This window comes from Podarcis vaucheri, assembly GCF_965113315.1.
Source record: "Podarcis vaucheri genome assembly, chromosome: 16".
NCBI classification, from domain to species: Eukaryota; Metazoa; Chordata; class Lepidosauria; order Squamata; family Lacertidae; genus Podarcis; species Podarcis vaucheri.
Window position 1 is genome coordinate 17,477,603 of NC_138754.1, and position 15,742 is coordinate 17,493,344.

Genomic DNA, 15,742 nt, shown 5'->3' on the forward strand with positions numbered 1-15,742 from the left:
AAGCCTTGGCAGCGGCAAACCTGGGAGAAGTGTTTTTTTTTTAAGGGGGCGGGGCGTCAGGACTGCTGGGTACCGGATGTGGTTCCCCGGGCATAGCGAAGGGTCCGGCGGAGCGTGGTTGCCATGGTTGCCGCAATGGAAAGAGAGGCGGAGGCCTAGTCGAGTAGGGAAAACGGGCCGCCCTCTGACCCGAAGGTAACGGGCTCGGGTGTAAAGAGAGTCCATTCGGGTAGGTAGAGGAGAGGGAGGACTCTTGGATCCGCGGCCACGGGGGTGTTGAGTCGGTGGGGACCACGTAGGGAGGAGGAGAGCTGGGAGCCAGGACTCCTGAGTTGATCAGGGGAGGGAGCGGCTGGACTTGGTCGTCTTTCTGGTCCAAGGCGGCGGGGTCGATATAGGGGGTCAGCTGGGGTCTCCTGGATTCATCAGGGAATGGCCAAGCATATGGAAGAACAAGCCTTGTTATTATTACACGGTAGACCAGGTAGCTTCAAGAATGTGAAACTTAACCGGATGTGCATTTCCCCCTTCTTTAACCCTCGCCTTGATCTCGTGTCCTTTCCTCTTGTGTCGAATTCACAGTCGTAAGCTTCTTAGCACGGACGCCCATTGCTATTCTGTAAAAATACCACGTGTGGTGTTTTGTGTGGGTTGCATTAAAAAAAACAAAACCATTGTGCGGATGTGTTGTCAGTGTTAATGAGGTTTACAGACTCGCACAGTAAAAGATTAAAAGGAGCAGGCGATTTATTTTCTACAAGAGGTGTTCAAGCATGCAGTCTTCACTTCCTACCTCCAACACAGTTCAGGAAAAGCATTAGTACTTGAATCTGCTGAATGTGTATATTGGCTCTCACGGTGGATTAGCTGTAAAAATGTGAATACCCCATGCAGAGACTGGGGGGATTCTTTTGTTCATCTTATCCTTGCCTTCACATCTCTAGCCATTACGACCCAGTAAAATGTCCATTTGTGCTTGTGCTGACTTGTGTGGATACATTCTTGTCTTACAGAGGGCCAGACAGATATATTCCTGCAAGATGACCCAGGCAGAAATCAAGCTCTCTTCCCTCTTGCTCTCTGAACATTTTGGTGAGATTGTAGAAAAGATTGGGACACACCTCATTCGCATGGGTAGCCAGCCATTACGGATGATAGCTCATGACACTGGGATGTCACTTGACCAGGTATGCGTAGTGGTAGATGGCACTGATGCAGAAGAAAGGCTGTTACATGAATAATGGCTTTGCACTAGAGAACCATAGTTTTGGCCTTAAGTCAGGGAGACCCAGGTTCAAATCCCTGCTTGGCCATGACTTAAGGCCTGTTAACTTCTTCCACCTCAGAGGGGTGTTGTAAGTGGGCAAAGGGGTGCATTATAAATACTGCTGTTCCTGGCAAAGGATTTCTCTGGATGATCCATAAGGTTCATTCTGACTCTTTGAATCCTTTTCATACTGTTTTGCTCAAAATTGAATGCTGTGCTCTGGACTGGGGTTGGGTAGAGTCTGCAGATCTCCATATATACACCGTACTTTTCTCCCATCTGCACAGGTTCGGAAGGCACTCTGTGTCCTGATCCAGCACAACTTGGTGACGTATGAGCTGCAGAAGCGAGGCCTGGTGGAGTATGAAGCCCAGTGCAGCCGAGTGCTGCGGATCCTCCGCTACCCCCGCTATATCTACACTGCCAAGACCCTTTATAGTGACACGGGTGAGCTGATCGTGGAGGAGCTGCTGCTCAATGGCAAGATGTCCATGAGCGCCACAGTGAAGAAGGTGGCTGACCGGCTGACAGAAACAATGGAAGGTGAGCTGAATTTAAGGTGGGGCTCAGCCCTGGAAAAGCACTTTTGGGTGGAGCCTGGAACTAAGGTCTGAGTCGAGGGTTTGTTTCCTTTTCTTCAGATGGTAAAACAATGGAGTACAGTGAAGTCTCAAGCACGTTTGTACGCCTGGCAGACACCCACTTTGTTCAGAGATGCCCATCAGTCCCTGAAGGTCCAGAGCCTTCTGATGGCCCACCTCCTCCTGTGCCCACATTGCAGCTTAACGAAAAGGATATGTATGTGGTTCCAAAACTGTATCTCATAGGTGAGGAAACAACTCAGAGGCCCCATGATCATTTCGTTAATCCTTGTAAAACTGCATCGTCATAGATGATGTGTAGCATTGGCTGGCGACTGGTAAGCAATGGCTGGCGACTGGTAAGCAATGTCTCAAAGCTATTTTCCTAAACAGCAAAGATGTCTAGGCTCAGCAAAGCTCATTTCAGGTGGTTTCAGGAGAGAATGGAAATGGTGGTCCTGTCTACAGTTGGTTTTATGCCATCTTAACTCATCCCCTTGCCGCCGCCACCCAAAAAGAAACCCTTGGGAGTTGTAGCTTGTGATGCTGAAAAGTGTTTGTCCTTGCTTTTCTCTCCTCACACCCTTTCAAACCACAATTCTTGGGTTCCCAATGATAATGGTTTGATTGTTAAATCATATGAAAACGTCTGTGGATTTGCCCTGAGAGAAATAGATAGCGTATCATGCTTACAAAGCATGATCACTGATGGAAGATGAGGGCTGAGCAGCTATAAAAAGGTGGGCTTCAGCAGACTGCACCCTTATTGCTACTCAAAGTGCAGACCTTTCTTTTGGCCATCAGGGAAGGGGAAAAGGAGGCACTCCGACAACGGCCAAGACAATGGAGAACGCAAAGCGAAACGACAAAAGCAGGAGGCAGACAGCAATGAGGTAAAGAGGCCACTGAGCTGGGTAGTGCATCCCTTCATGAACGGGTACTGGAAATTTAGCTTTCTCCATCACCTTGAAAGGAAGAGCAAATCTCCCATTGGTTTTAATCATAGCATCATAGAATTGTAGAGTTGGAAATGACCACGAGGGTCACCTAGTCCAACCCCTTGCAATGTAGGAATCTTTAGCCAAACATGGGGTTCAAGCCCACGACCCTGAAATTAAGAGCCTCGTGCTCTACTGACTGTAATATCTAAATGATGGGTTTGGAGGAGGGGAGCAGTCTTAATATATATTGTGAGGCAGAACGGGGGAGGGTGGAGGTGTGGTGCCTTGGCAGTAGTTGGAGGGTAGATCCTACCCACGTTTAGGGCATGATAAGGCTTGATTTCGTGGCAGGGTGTGCCCCATGTAAATTAAGAGTAACTGTAACATCATTTGAGGTAATCAACGTAAGTTCAATTCAGAATAGACCTATTGAGAATAATGGACCTAAGTTACTCATGTTCATTAATCTTTCTACTCAAAGTAGGACTATCATTGGTTGCAACCCTTGGTTTTATTACCTTTAGCACCGAAAGTGTACTGCAGTTGTCCTGGTTATTTCATTTACAGTGGTGCCCCGCAAGACGAATGCCTCGCAATACAAAAAACTCGCTAGACGAAAGTTTTTTCCGTTCGCGATTTGCCTCGCAAGACGAATTTCCCCTATGGGCTTGCTTTGCAAGACGAAAACGTCTCGCGACTTTTTTTCTTTGACTAAAAACAAAGACATGTTTTGTTTATAAAGTTAATTTATTTTCCCTTAAATTTTTGAACTGCTCTTTACAGTATGTGTGACTTTAAAGAGCAGTTAATAAACTGTTGTTGTACCAAATTTGGCTTTGTTTGGACTTTTTTTGACCATAGGAACGCATTAATTGATTTTCAATGCATTCCTATGGGATTTCGTGCTTCGCAAGACGAAAAATTCGCTAGACGACAAAAATTGCGGAACGAATTAATTTCGTCTTGCGGGGCACCACTGTATTTCTTTATCTCTCCCCACCCCCACCCCAAGTCTTGTCTTGCTGGTCATTATAGCTGTGCAGATCAGCTCAATGGCATGTGGGCTTCGTCTCCTGAAGCCATAGAGGAAGCAGCCAACATGATTTTTCCCTCCCAGTGCAGTGAAAGGAATTGTGGATTTACTTATTTTTAAAGCAAAATAAATCATGCAAATGAAGTTTCTGCACACTGGCTCTATTAGCATAATATATGCAAGTTGCAGGATTTAGTGTTTGTGGTGACAGAATTTTGGTTGGAGTATGCTAGGGGTACAAGTAGCACACCCAGTAGTGCAATTTGATACACAGGGTAACACCTGCTTCCCGCTTTCTCCCAATCAACACTTCTCAGTCTCCATCAGATGATGGAATCTACTGGCAAGTCAACATTGACCGTTTCCACCAGCACTTCCGAGATCAAGCCATTGTCAGCGCTGTGGCCAACAGAATGGACCAGGTGTGTTGCTTTCCTTCTTGTGGGGGAGTGGGGGGGGGGTCTATGTCATTAGACTAATATATGGTGTAGCCACATTTGGGATACTGTGTACAGTTCTGGTTGCCCCACCTCAGAAAGGATATTCTAGAGATAGAAAAGTTTCAGAAACAGGCAGCCAAAATGATGAAGGGGATAGAGTGACCCTTCTATGAAGAAAGGTTGTAGCATTGGAGGATTTCTCGTTTAGAGAACAGGCGAGTAAGAGGAGACCCGATAGAAGTTTATAAAATTATGCATGGCGTGGAGAAAGTGGACAGAGAAAAGTTATACACCCTCTTGCATAAAACCAGAACTTGTGGGCATCCAGTGAAGCTGAATGTTGGAAGTTTCAGGGCAGATAAAAGAAAACACTTCTTAATGTGGCACATAGTTAAATTGTAGAACATGGGTCAGCAAACTAAGGCCCGCGGGCCAGATCAGGCCCAATTGCCTTCTAAATCCAGCCTGCGGACGGTCCGGGAATCGCCGCGTGGATTGCCATTGCGCATGCTTTTCCCCTCTACCTCATGCCTGCTTCTCCTTGCCCTGCCTCGAGGAGGAAGGGGGCTGGGCTTTGTTGGTGCCAGCCCCTCTCCGGAGTCATGTGCCGCTCATCGTGCCACCAGCCCCTGCCGCTTGCAAGACACAGGAGCCGCGTTTGGCTGAGTGCCCCTCTCGAATGGCCGCTATTTAAAACAGCCCCTCTCTGAAGCCCTTTCATGTGCCACTCATTGTCCCTCATTCATTCTCCCCCTCCCCCAATATAGTCCGGCCCCCCACAAGGTCTGAGGGACAGTGTACCGGCCCCCTGCTGTAGAACCTGCCCACACAGGAGGCAGTCATGGCCATTGGATGGCTTTAAAAGAGGATTAGAAAAATTCATGGAGGAAAGGGCTCTCAATGACAACTAGCCATGATGGTTATTCTCTGCCTCAATACTCGGAGGCAGTAATACTCCTGAATACCCATTGCTGGAAACCACAGTAGGGGAGAGAGCTCTTGTGCTCGGGTCCTGCTTGTGGACTTTCTCATGGAGGCATCTGGGTGGCCACCATGAGAACAGCATGCTGGACTGGAAGGGCCATTGGGCTCATCCAGCAGGCTTGTCATACAGTAAGTCCTTACGTTCTTACTGGAGGCTGTTTCCTCTGCTTTGGCATTTCCTCCCCTGGCCAGTTTTTAGTTTATCAAAGAAGAGTTTTAGCTTTTCCCTTTTCCTTGGCATACTGGTTTTCTACGTGCAGGGATTTATTACTTGATTTTGGTATGGCAGAGCTTTTTAATCATGCAAGCTCCCACCTACATTTTACAGTCTATGCACAAAACAAGGACTTCCCTAAGAGTTCTGCCTCTGTCTCTTCCCTTTCCGACAGACCAGCAGTGAAATTGTGCGGACGATGCTGCGAATGAGTGAAGTCACAACCTCTTCCAACGCGCCGTACACAATGCCCCTGTCTTCCAACGAGGTGAGCAGCTACTTGGGACTTGTTGACAGATGTGTATGAAAGCATGTGTGTAAGGCACGTGTTCAGTGTACGTGTGGAATGTGTGGGCATGTGTGCTCTGTGTACTTGTGGGGTGGCCCTGCCTTCCAGCTCTGACCATGATCCCTTTTTGCCACACCCACTTTCATTTGGGTCCCTCCCACCATTGGTGTGCAGTTCCTGGAAGGATGGCACCAGAGGCAAGGCAGCCCTTGGCCTAAAGAGGTCACTGACCCCCTGTAATAAACCCCTCTAATAGAGTGGCTCATGCCTGCCATGACTGGGGGTTCAGTCAGGATTTCATTGCTGTCCTTTCCCCAGGTCGGAGTAGCTACTAGAGAGGGGATGGCTTGTTTTTGCCAGGGGCACATGGCTTGCCTTGGTATGTGATATTGCTATTTATTTATATGCCATCTTTCAGCCAAAAAAAGGCCCCCAGGACAGCTCATAAAAAATTACAAATGCAAATACAAACATATCAGCGCAAACACAATACAAATCGTACTGAATCTTAACATCTCAAAAGGATATAATGCATTCATTTTCCTGCCAAAAGAGCAACAGATTATGCCCCACAAAACATTAAGAGAGAGCAGGAGAGAGCTTTTGTGAGTTGTTTGGCATTTCTTTCTTCGTTTTATGTAATCGTAGAGCTGGAAGATGACCTTGGGGAGGTAATCTAGCCTAACCCTCTGCTCAGTGATGGGATCTTCCAGCAACTGCACACCTGGCAGATGGCTGCCCAGATTCTGCTTAAAAACAACAACCCAGCAGTACAGAGCCTGTGCCTCCCAAGAAAGGCTGTTCTCTTGCCTAATAGCTCTTACTATTAGGAGGTTTTGTCAAAATCTGCTTCCCTTCAGTTCCCGGCTCTTGATTTCTCATTTTTCCCTTTGGAGTATCAAAGAGCTAGCCTGCTCCACCAACAACATGACAGCCCTTCAGATATTTCAAGGCTGGTATCATGTTGTCATCCTGTCTCTCCCCCCCCCCTTTTTAATTTTTTCCAGGCTAAATATACTCCACGTTTTCCACTGGTTTTCATAGGACTTCTATACTACTTGTTCTGGAATAATGGTATTATAGATTAATGGCTGTATATTTATGCACACTGTTATATAGGTTTAGAAAATAAAGCTGTAAAAAGTAAATAAAATGTATAGATCAAATAAAAAGAGACTTTAAAACTATAACTGTGACAGAGTGCAATGCAGAGGTTCTATATCAATACTCAGAAATAATTATGGAGAGATGGGTCAGAGTTTACATCAGAACTTGCATCAGGTCAGGAGCCATCAGCAACAAGAACAAATCAATTGGTTAGGGAAGGGGACAGTCTGAAACGTGTCTAGGCCAGGCAAGAGGAGAATCCTTCAAGGGAAAGGCAAATAGCCCCTCTATAGCTAACATGAGTCATTTCAGGTTTGTGTAATACACTTTTGTTGGTTATGAAGGTTATAAATGGAAACCACACTATTCATTAAAATACATTGTTCTGTAAAGAACCTCTTGTAGGTCACCCGCTCTCTGGTTATGTTCAGTAATAGTTTAAAGTCTGTAAGAAGTCACAGGATATCTACAACACTGGACTTCTGATTTGTTTTTTTAAAGATATTCCGGTCGCTTCCGGCTGGTTACAACATCTCCAAACAGATTCTCGATCAGTACCTCACTCTATTAGCAGATGATCCGGTAAGAAAGTCCTCTTCTGGATTATTATTCTCATTTCGAACAATGCCTTTGAAATGGCGTGCTCTTTTTATTTTCTTTTTTACTTCCTTTTTCTGATAATAAAACCTTGTCTGGTTCAATCCTTTAATCTCCCCATAGCTGGAGTTTGTTGGCAAGTCGGGGGAGAGTGGCGGAGGAATGTACGTCATCAGTATCCTTTTTGACTTGGCTGTATCAGGAGGCCTGGTTTTGTGTTTGAGGGCAAGCTGTGCTAGTTGTTAGGAGGGTGTGCCTGCACTTCTACGCTGAACACGTGTACTTGTGTACATGAAGAGCACATTCCAGCCCGCCCATTGTGGGGTGCCAGCTGCTACAAGGGCTCAGCTTAGCCAACCTGGGGGAGATGCAGCAGAAGCCAGAGCTAGCAGCTCACTTACCTAGCAAATGGATTGTGTGGCCCAGAGGAAGAGAGAACAGGTGGAGGGGGGCAGGAGCCAAAACAGCCCACAGGAGCTCCTTCACGGTGCTGATCCCAACTGCGGCACTAGGGCAAAGAGCAACCAATCCTTGGACCCTGCACAGCCCACCTGTTCTTCACCTCAGCCACCGAATGCCTTAAAGAGATGCTTCTCTCACGTCTCTTAAAGAGGGACTGGTGAATTTTAAGGAACCTGTTACAGCCTAGACCTTGGAGCAGCCAATGTCCTCTCAAGTGAGGAAAGAACCAAGGGAAAGGTTGGTTCTCTGCTCTGCTCTTCTCTTCTCCCTACCCCACATTTTCTCACTCAGTTGATCAGGGATCAGTTTATCCAAAGAGAAAAACTGAGAAAAAATGGCCAGGGGCAAAACAAGCTGGGCCTGCATGGTCAGAGGCAGCAATGCTTCTGAATAAGAGTTGCTGGAAACGGCAAGAGGAGAGTGTGCTCTTGGGCTCAGGTCCGGCTTGCAGGTTTCCCACAGGCAGATCTGGTTGGCCACTGGACGGAGCATCACTGTCTCTGACCATCAAGGCAGAGGATGGCCATTTTGGCTTGTAGCCATTGATGGCCTTGTTGTCCTCTATGAATCGGCCCATCCAAGTCAATGGCCATCATTGCCTCCTGGGGGAGCCATAGTTTAACCATTTGCTGCATGAAGATGGACTTTTCCTTTATCTGTCCTGAATCTTGTGGGTTAGCAGGTGGTCCTGATGTGCCTTCGCATCATCGGAGAGCCTAGAAGGTGCCTCCCAAGTTAACCACCCAAACTGAAATTTCCGTCAGTCAGTTAGAAGGAGGTGAGGGGCAAACCACTTGGTGCGTACCAAAATTGAACTCTCTCTGACATTTTCCCCTAACCTTCCCTCAAACAGACCTTCATAAGGCCCTGGCGTCTCTGGCCACCGCAACGCTGGAATCAATAGTTCAGGAAAGGTAATGGGGAGCCTGCCTGTTTGGAGATGCGGGAGTTGAAAACTTGCTTTGAGTCAAGGTAGCGGGCATGTCAGAGCTCATTTGCAGTGTTATCTTGCATGCAGGCCTGCCTCAAGCCAGAAATGTAACATGAGGCCGGCTCCTTGTGCCTGCTGCTTTAGTCACTGTGGTGAAAGCAAAGTGCTATTTCCTCCTGCCAGCAGGGTGCAACCAAAACATCCCGTTCATTTGTTTCATAAGAATTATATACAGATTGACTGTTTTAAAGCAAGCTCGAGGCGGTTTACGAAAAGAATAAGCTTATTGGTAAAAACGGTTTAAAAACGATGATTTAAAATAATAATAAAAATAATTAAAAATCAGTAAGATGAAAACAGACTAAAATTCACATGACGTTCTGCATCTCTGGGTAGGCTTGCCTGAACAAAAATGGGTTTGACAGGGCACCAAACAGAGTACAGTGAAATTGCCTGCCTGATGTCAATAGGCAGAGAGTTCCAAAGTGGGTGCTGCCACACTAAAAGATTGATTTCTTACAGATGAGGAATGGTATTATGTGGCACCTATACTGGTGCTAGTTTCACAGACCAAAGCGGTCATGTGGGCATACATGGGGTACAGTGATCTCACAGGTAAACTGGTCCTGAGTTGTTTTTATTTATTTTTTTCCTTTACATGCAAACAAACCATATAAACTTAGTACATGTTTTTATATTGACTTATAATAAAAGACTCATTTCTTAACTTAAGAAAATGTCTCCCTAGGTTTCCTGTGTATTGATGGTGGTATCAAAATTGTCTTGTCTGTTTTTTATTTTCTTTCAACATTTTACATTAGCTTCTCAGCCAAGCCTGTTTGCCATACATCTGTAGACCATCTGGTTAATGATAACTCAAGGACAGTTTTCCAATGTCAAGCAGCAACCATAAAAATGTTGATAAGCAGAGCACAGATCAGGCTGTCAAAGACTGACAGCAGTGCTAACTGTGGCCTGTACTGAATTTGTTGACCTTTTATCTTAAAGCTTTCCTAGTAGAGAAAACGTAGTTTTGAATAAACTGCTTATTTCTTTTCTAGTAAAGAAAATCATTCTGAGCTCTTTGTATCTCAGTAATACCTTGAAGTGCTTATAGCCATTGAGTCCCAATGATGGAATAAACTAGGCGCAGTTAGAGCTCTACACGTCTTTCAGCCTTTGACAACTTGGTACCCTCCAGATGTTATGTACTCCCTGCATCCATCAGTTGGAAGCCAAACTGAGAAGCCTGATGCTGCATTGCATGATGCATTCAGAGAGTGCGAAAAACCAGCCTGCTATGCCATTTTATTTCTCTGATCTAGATTCGGGTCTCGTTGCGCTCGCATCTTCCGCCTGCTCCTGAGGAAGAAGCATCTGGAACAGAAGCAAATAGAAGACTTTGCAATGATCCCTGCCAAGGAAGCAAAGGAAATGATGTACAAAATGCTGTCGACTAACTTTGTAGCCCTGCAGGTATGCTCCTTTGCGGGGGGGGGGGGGGGCTGCCCTGAATAATCTAGGTCTGAAAAATAAATTATGCAAAACCAAAGTTCCATGGAAGACCTGAGCTGCTTGGATGCAAGTCAAGATGAGCACGGTGAACTATCCAGGCCCTGAGGAGATAAGGTGGAAGCAGAATTCTTTGCAAGATTGCAACTCCTGTGCATACCATTCTCAACTCCCAGTGTGCTGTTTCCATCAGCATGGAAACCAGTTCCTGAGGTCCCGTCACACTCTGGCATCATCAAGAATCCAGACGTGTCACAGGGCTGTGCTGATTAAGGGGTGGGGCTCTACAGGTTGGAGCAAAACCAGTTCTCAGTGCTTCCCATGGAATTTTATGGGGACAAAAACTCAGACGCAAGCATAACAAAGGGCAAGGGAGCCTGGAAAGAGGTGTAGTTAGTACACCCACACCTTGGCCCCTTGTCTATGGCCCCTATTCCACTGAAAGGCTGCCATGGATTCCTGTACAGAAAAGTTGAAAGTGGTGTGCTTGAGCATCAACATCAGAGGCAAAGTTGGCGATGACATGAGAGAAAGCCTTTGCTGTGGCCGCTCCCAGATGGCAGGATTCCCTCCCAAGAGAGGCTAGACTGGCTCCCTACTGCTGGAAGGTTATGACCTTGTTTAGATTGGCCTTTGGAAACCAAGGTGCAGGTGATGCTGACCACTGGGCTCTCTTTGGGCAAACTGCATTTTAATGCTAGGCTTAAATGTGTTTTTCATCTGTTTTAACTTGCTTTCAACTGGTTTGTTTTTATTGCTTTGTATGTTATAAAAGTGTTATAAGGATGCCACCTTGAATCCCAGCTTGGGAGAAAGGCAGGATATAAATGCATTAAATAAATAAGGAATACAAGAAGAGCCTGCTGGATCTGACCAGTGGCCCACCTAGTCCTGCATCCTGTTCTCAGAGTGGCCACCCAGTGGCTAAGGGGCTGCATTGCAAATCAGGAATCATTGGTCTCAAATCCCATCACTGCCACTGAACATGCTCTTTCTCAGCTTCACTCCCCCCACCTGCAATATAATAATAATTAATACTACTACTACTACTACTACTACTAATAATAATAAATTTATTATTTATACCCTACCCATCCAGCTGGGTTTCCCCAGCCACTCTAGGCGGCTCCCAACAGATTAAAAACAGAATAAAACATCAAACATTAACAACTTCCCTAAACAGGACTGCTTTCAGATGTCTTCTAAAAGTCAGATAGTTGTTATTTCCATGACAACCTTTTTATTTTAAGTTTATATGGTTTTATGTACTGTTCTTGTGAACCACTTCGATGTTTTCTTTATGAATTACAGTCGTAACTCCTCTTACATATGCCTCCGGTTATGTAAACTTTGGGATACGTAAACGGAAAACCCGGAAGTATATTTCCAGGTTTTTGCTGCGCGTGCATGCGCAGAAGTGGTCTCTCCGGTTGTGAAAACCTTGGGATCTGGCCGGACCTCCCGAACAGATCCTGTCTGCAACCGGAGGTATCACTGTAGAGGTATATAAATAAGTCAGCATTGCAGTTCTCTTTTCATTATTAAGCAAACATAGTGGGTGTTCTCTCATTCAAAAACAGGAGATCCCCAAGACCCCCGATCATGCCCCTTCCCGCACTTTCTACCTATATACAGTGAACAGGCTCTCATCTGCACGGATGCTGCTCCACCGCTGTTACAAGGTGCGTGTCCTGTAGCTTCACTGCCCTCACTTTCCTGTTTTTTTTAAAAAATCTGCCGGAAGAAATTGGATTGCAATAGCCCTTTTTCTCTGCCTCCTCCCTTCCAGAGCGTGGCCAACCTGATAGAAAGACGCCTGCATGAGACCAAGGAGAACCGGTGAGTGAACTGCCCTGGGGGGAGGAGGGTGGTTAGGGCAAGAAGTTGGAGCCCTCAAGATCCACCTCCGCAGGGTCGCTCTTCCTCTGTTCGTCACTGCCATCACAGCTTTGTGGTGCTGTGTGACAGGTTGCAAATCTCAGATTTTCAAAGGTCTGTTAAAAGTAGGAAACTCGCAGAGCTGACCCCCAATTCTTCTATGTGAGTTTGTCTCAATGGGGCTCGCCCCAGGAGGACTTCATGAATTCTGCCTTGTGAAGGAGTCTTGGTTCTCTGCCTCGGGCCTTGCCACATCTTTGGCCAGCCTTAAACTGAAGTGGTGTGGTTCTGTCTGACCCGTGGCTTCTGTCCTGTGCCAGGCGTCTGCTGGAAAAATCCCAGCGGGTGGAGGCCATCCTCGCCTCAATACAGGCCTCGGGGGCAGAGGAGGCGCAGCTGCAGGAGATTGAGGAAATGATCACAGCCCCCGAACGGCAGCAGCTGGAGAGCCTCAAGCACAACGTCAACAAGTAAGTGAGGAGGAGCAGGTGGTGGGGATCAGAGAAGGGACTTTGGACGTCATCAAGTCCAAGCCATTTGCTCAATGCAGGATCTGACTACAGCGTTCTGGACAGGGGGCTGCTCAGCAGATCCTCCCTGCTCAGTGTGTGCCCCTCAATACCTGTTGCTGGGGGACACATGGAAAGGTGCCTTTATGCCTTCCTTGTGGACTTCTCAGAAGCTGCTGATTGGCCACTACAGGAAAGAGAAAATTTGGGGGGTGAATATGCCCTCAGTCAACCCACCCAGACAGGTTCTTCTTGTGCTGCCTTCGTAGGCCAGGCCCAAATCAGAGTGTGTGACCTCTGTTGTATTTAAGGGGCCACTTCTGTGGCCAGAATTGTCTCCAGGACATCTGGTGGAATGACTTCCATAAATTTTGATAGAGTGAGCGTGTCTACTTTTTTCTTTTTAAACCACACCACAGGGCTAATAATGTGGATTTATTCACAAAGCCCTATCAAATTGCTTCTTGGGGAAGCTTAAATGTTTTCTCTCACACACCCCTCCCTGTGTGTATCTGACATATAAGATCAAGATTGTCACCTGATTACTTTTGTTAGTAAAAGCGATACTCAAATGTCACAGCAGCCATCAGGGTAAAGGAAGCACTCCCCACCTTCTCTCTCTTTCTCACACAGATGAGAATAGACCACTTCTAAAATGTCATTTGCCATCTGCAGTTTTCACAATACTTCTATTTTTTTTTTAAAAAAAAGTTTAGTTGTTAACTGGTTTTAATCAAGGACCATGTTTAGTTTATTAACATATTCTTAACTGAGTAATCAAAACTGACATATAATGTAGCCGGAATAATATATATATTCATATTTCTCCCCTTTTAACAAAGGATTGATGCAAGTGAGAACCAGGTGGATGAGACCATATTCATTTTGGAATCCTATATCAACAGCACCATCAAGAGCTGAACACCCCCAGTGACTACAAGGCAACGGAGAGGGGCTGTCTTCCTCTTCCCTAAGGAGCAATTCTGTCTCCCCATCACAAGCAGGGCTCATGGACACTGAGTGTTGGGTGTGCTTCAACCACTGCTTGTGACTCTATTTATGTCAATTTTTTACAAAAGGAAATAAAAAGACAGACCTGTTGACGTAGACTGGTTGGGAAGTGTTAAGGGGAAGAATGCGTATTTGGGTGCAAAAGGATTGTTCTAAAACATAGCCTTGCCTAACAGCTTCCCTCTTCCACCATCTTCCAGTTCAGAAGGAACCGCTGGGCCTCAGTCTTCACAAATATGAGACTTCAAGATTGCGGTAAAACAGGACTAAGTATTTTGTCCCTCCCAGTGGGTCATAGAGAGGTGGGTAGACTTGTCACAGTGTTCTGCCAGTGTGGTGGGCCCCACTAGAAAATTGAGCAGGGGCACTCAAATCACTGGATCATTGAATGCATTTCCAGGGCTTCAATTCTCGAACATAGCCTCTCCATAAGTGGCTGGAGGTCTGACATCAACATCACTTATATTTACATAGCTTATATACAGGAACCAGATCTTGTCAAAATGATTGTGTTTGGTTTGGCTTTGAATGACACTTCTATGCTGCGCTAAATGTTCAGAAAGAGCTAGATCCCAAACTTGCAATCCTGTCAGAGATGAACCTTTGTTTTTTTTTTTTTATAATAATTTTTATTACATTTTTTACAGAAATAACAAAGAGATCAAAAAATAAAAAGAAAAAAAAAACAAAAAAAAAAGGAAAAAGAAAAACACGACCATTTCGATACCTCATTTCAAATTTCTATTGGACTTCCCCCATCCCTCGCAAAATGCATTTCTTGACAATAAATTTATCAGCAAATTATATCCTTATTTCGTATGTTTCTTTCTATTTTCAATTACAGTTTAAATTTAAATCTCTTAATCAACATATACTCTAGACAATATACCATAATATCGTTTTTACCCATTTAAACCTTGATTTTTTCATAAATCTTATCAAATTTCATAAATAATTAAGTTTTGTTGCTGGGGCTAGATTCCCAATCACACGACATCTTATGTTTCATATAACTTATAATACTTTTGCAAATAGTCTTTAAATTTTTTCCAGTCCTCCTCCATTGTTTCTTCTCCCAAGTCTCGAATCCTTGCAGTCATCTCGGCTAATTCCATGTAGTTCATCAGTTGCGTGTGCCAGTCCTCCAGTGTGGGCAAATCTTGGGTCTTCCAATGCTTAGCGATAAGAATTCTTGCTGCTGTTGTAGCGTACATAAAAAAAGTTCTATCCCTTTTAGACACCTTCTGGCCGACAATGCCCAGAAGGAAGGCCTCTGGTTTCTTGGGAAAAGTGTACTTAAACACCTTTTTTAGCTCATTATAGATCATTTCCCAGAAGGCCTTCAGTCTTGGGCAGGTCCACCAGAGGTGAAAGAATGTTCCCTCAGCTTCCTTACATTTCCAACATTTATTATCGGACAGATGGTAAATCTTAGCTAACTTAACCGGGGTCATGTACCACCTGTATACCATTTTCATAATGTTTTCTTTCAAAGCATTACATGCAGTAAACTTCATACCGGTGGTCCATAACCTTTCCCAGTCATCAGACATAATATTATAACCAATGTCCTGAGCCCATTTTATCATTGCTGATTTAACTGTCTCATCTTGAGTGTTCCATTTAAGCAGCAAGTTATACATTCTCGATAATAACTTGGTCTTTGGTTCTAGCAACTCTGTCTCAAGTTTCGATTTTTCCACCTGGAAAGCTGCATGAGACATTATTGGACTATCTGGACTATTCTAACATCATTATGATGGGAGACATGAATGGGGTTGTCTCTACTTTTATGGATAAGTCACAGAACCAGAATTTGACTAAAGATGGAAGACTACCAAAAACTTTCTTTGAACTAACTGACAATATGGATTTAATTGACTCATGGAGGACGAGAAACCCCCTAGGTAAAGAAGGAACTTTCTTTTCTGAGGCCCACCTGTCATGGACAAGGATCGACCAAATTTGGACAACTAGAGGGCTGGC

General features: G+C 45.2%; 1 protein-coding gene across 2 annotated transcripts; it reads left to right on the top strand.

Moving 5' to 3' along the window:
* The first annotated feature begins 74 nt into the window (after positions 1 to 74).
* POLR3C (RNA polymerase III subunit C) lies at positions 75 to 13,848 on the top strand. Of its 2 annotated transcripts, none has more exons than XM_082203927.1 (15): positions 75 to 229; positions 1,014 to 1,187; positions 1,555 to 1,810; positions 1,909 to 2,094; positions 2,653 to 2,741; positions 4,140 to 4,244; positions 5,636 to 5,728; positions 7,358 to 7,438; positions 7,577 to 7,628; positions 8,769 to 8,829; positions 10,172 to 10,322; positions 11,939 to 12,040; positions 12,148 to 12,197; positions 12,557 to 12,706; positions 13,588 to 13,848. In XM_082203927.1, exons 2-15 carry the CDS (start codon positions 1,041 to 1,043, stop codon positions 13,664 to 13,666), a joined length of 1,602 nt encoding a protein of 533 aa, XP_082060053.1. In that variant the 5' UTR covers positions 75 to 229; positions 1,014 to 1,040; the 3' UTR covers positions 13,667 to 13,848. The 2 variants fall into 2 exon arrangements, with proteins under 2 accessions (XP_082060053.1, XP_082060054.1); XM_082203928.1 differs by lacking the exon at positions 75 to 229 and adding an exon at positions 364 to 484.
* Positions 13,849 to 15,742: the final 1,894 nt, after the last annotated feature.

Excerpts from the sequence above, each read along its gene's own strand:
- POLR3C (XM_082203927.1), top strand. The coding sequence starts at position 1,041 with ATGACCCAGGCAGAAATCAAGCTCTCTTCCCTCTTGCTCTCTGAACAT. Across the intron at positions 1,188-1,554 it reads CTGGGATGTCACTTGACCAG|GTTCGGAAGGCACTCTGTGT; the intron begins GTATGCGTAGTG and ends CCATCTGCACAG. Across the intron at positions 10,323-11,938 it reads CTAACTTTGTAGCCCTGCAG|GAGATCCCCAAGACCCCCGA; the intron begins GTATGCTCCTTT and ends ATTCAAAAACAG.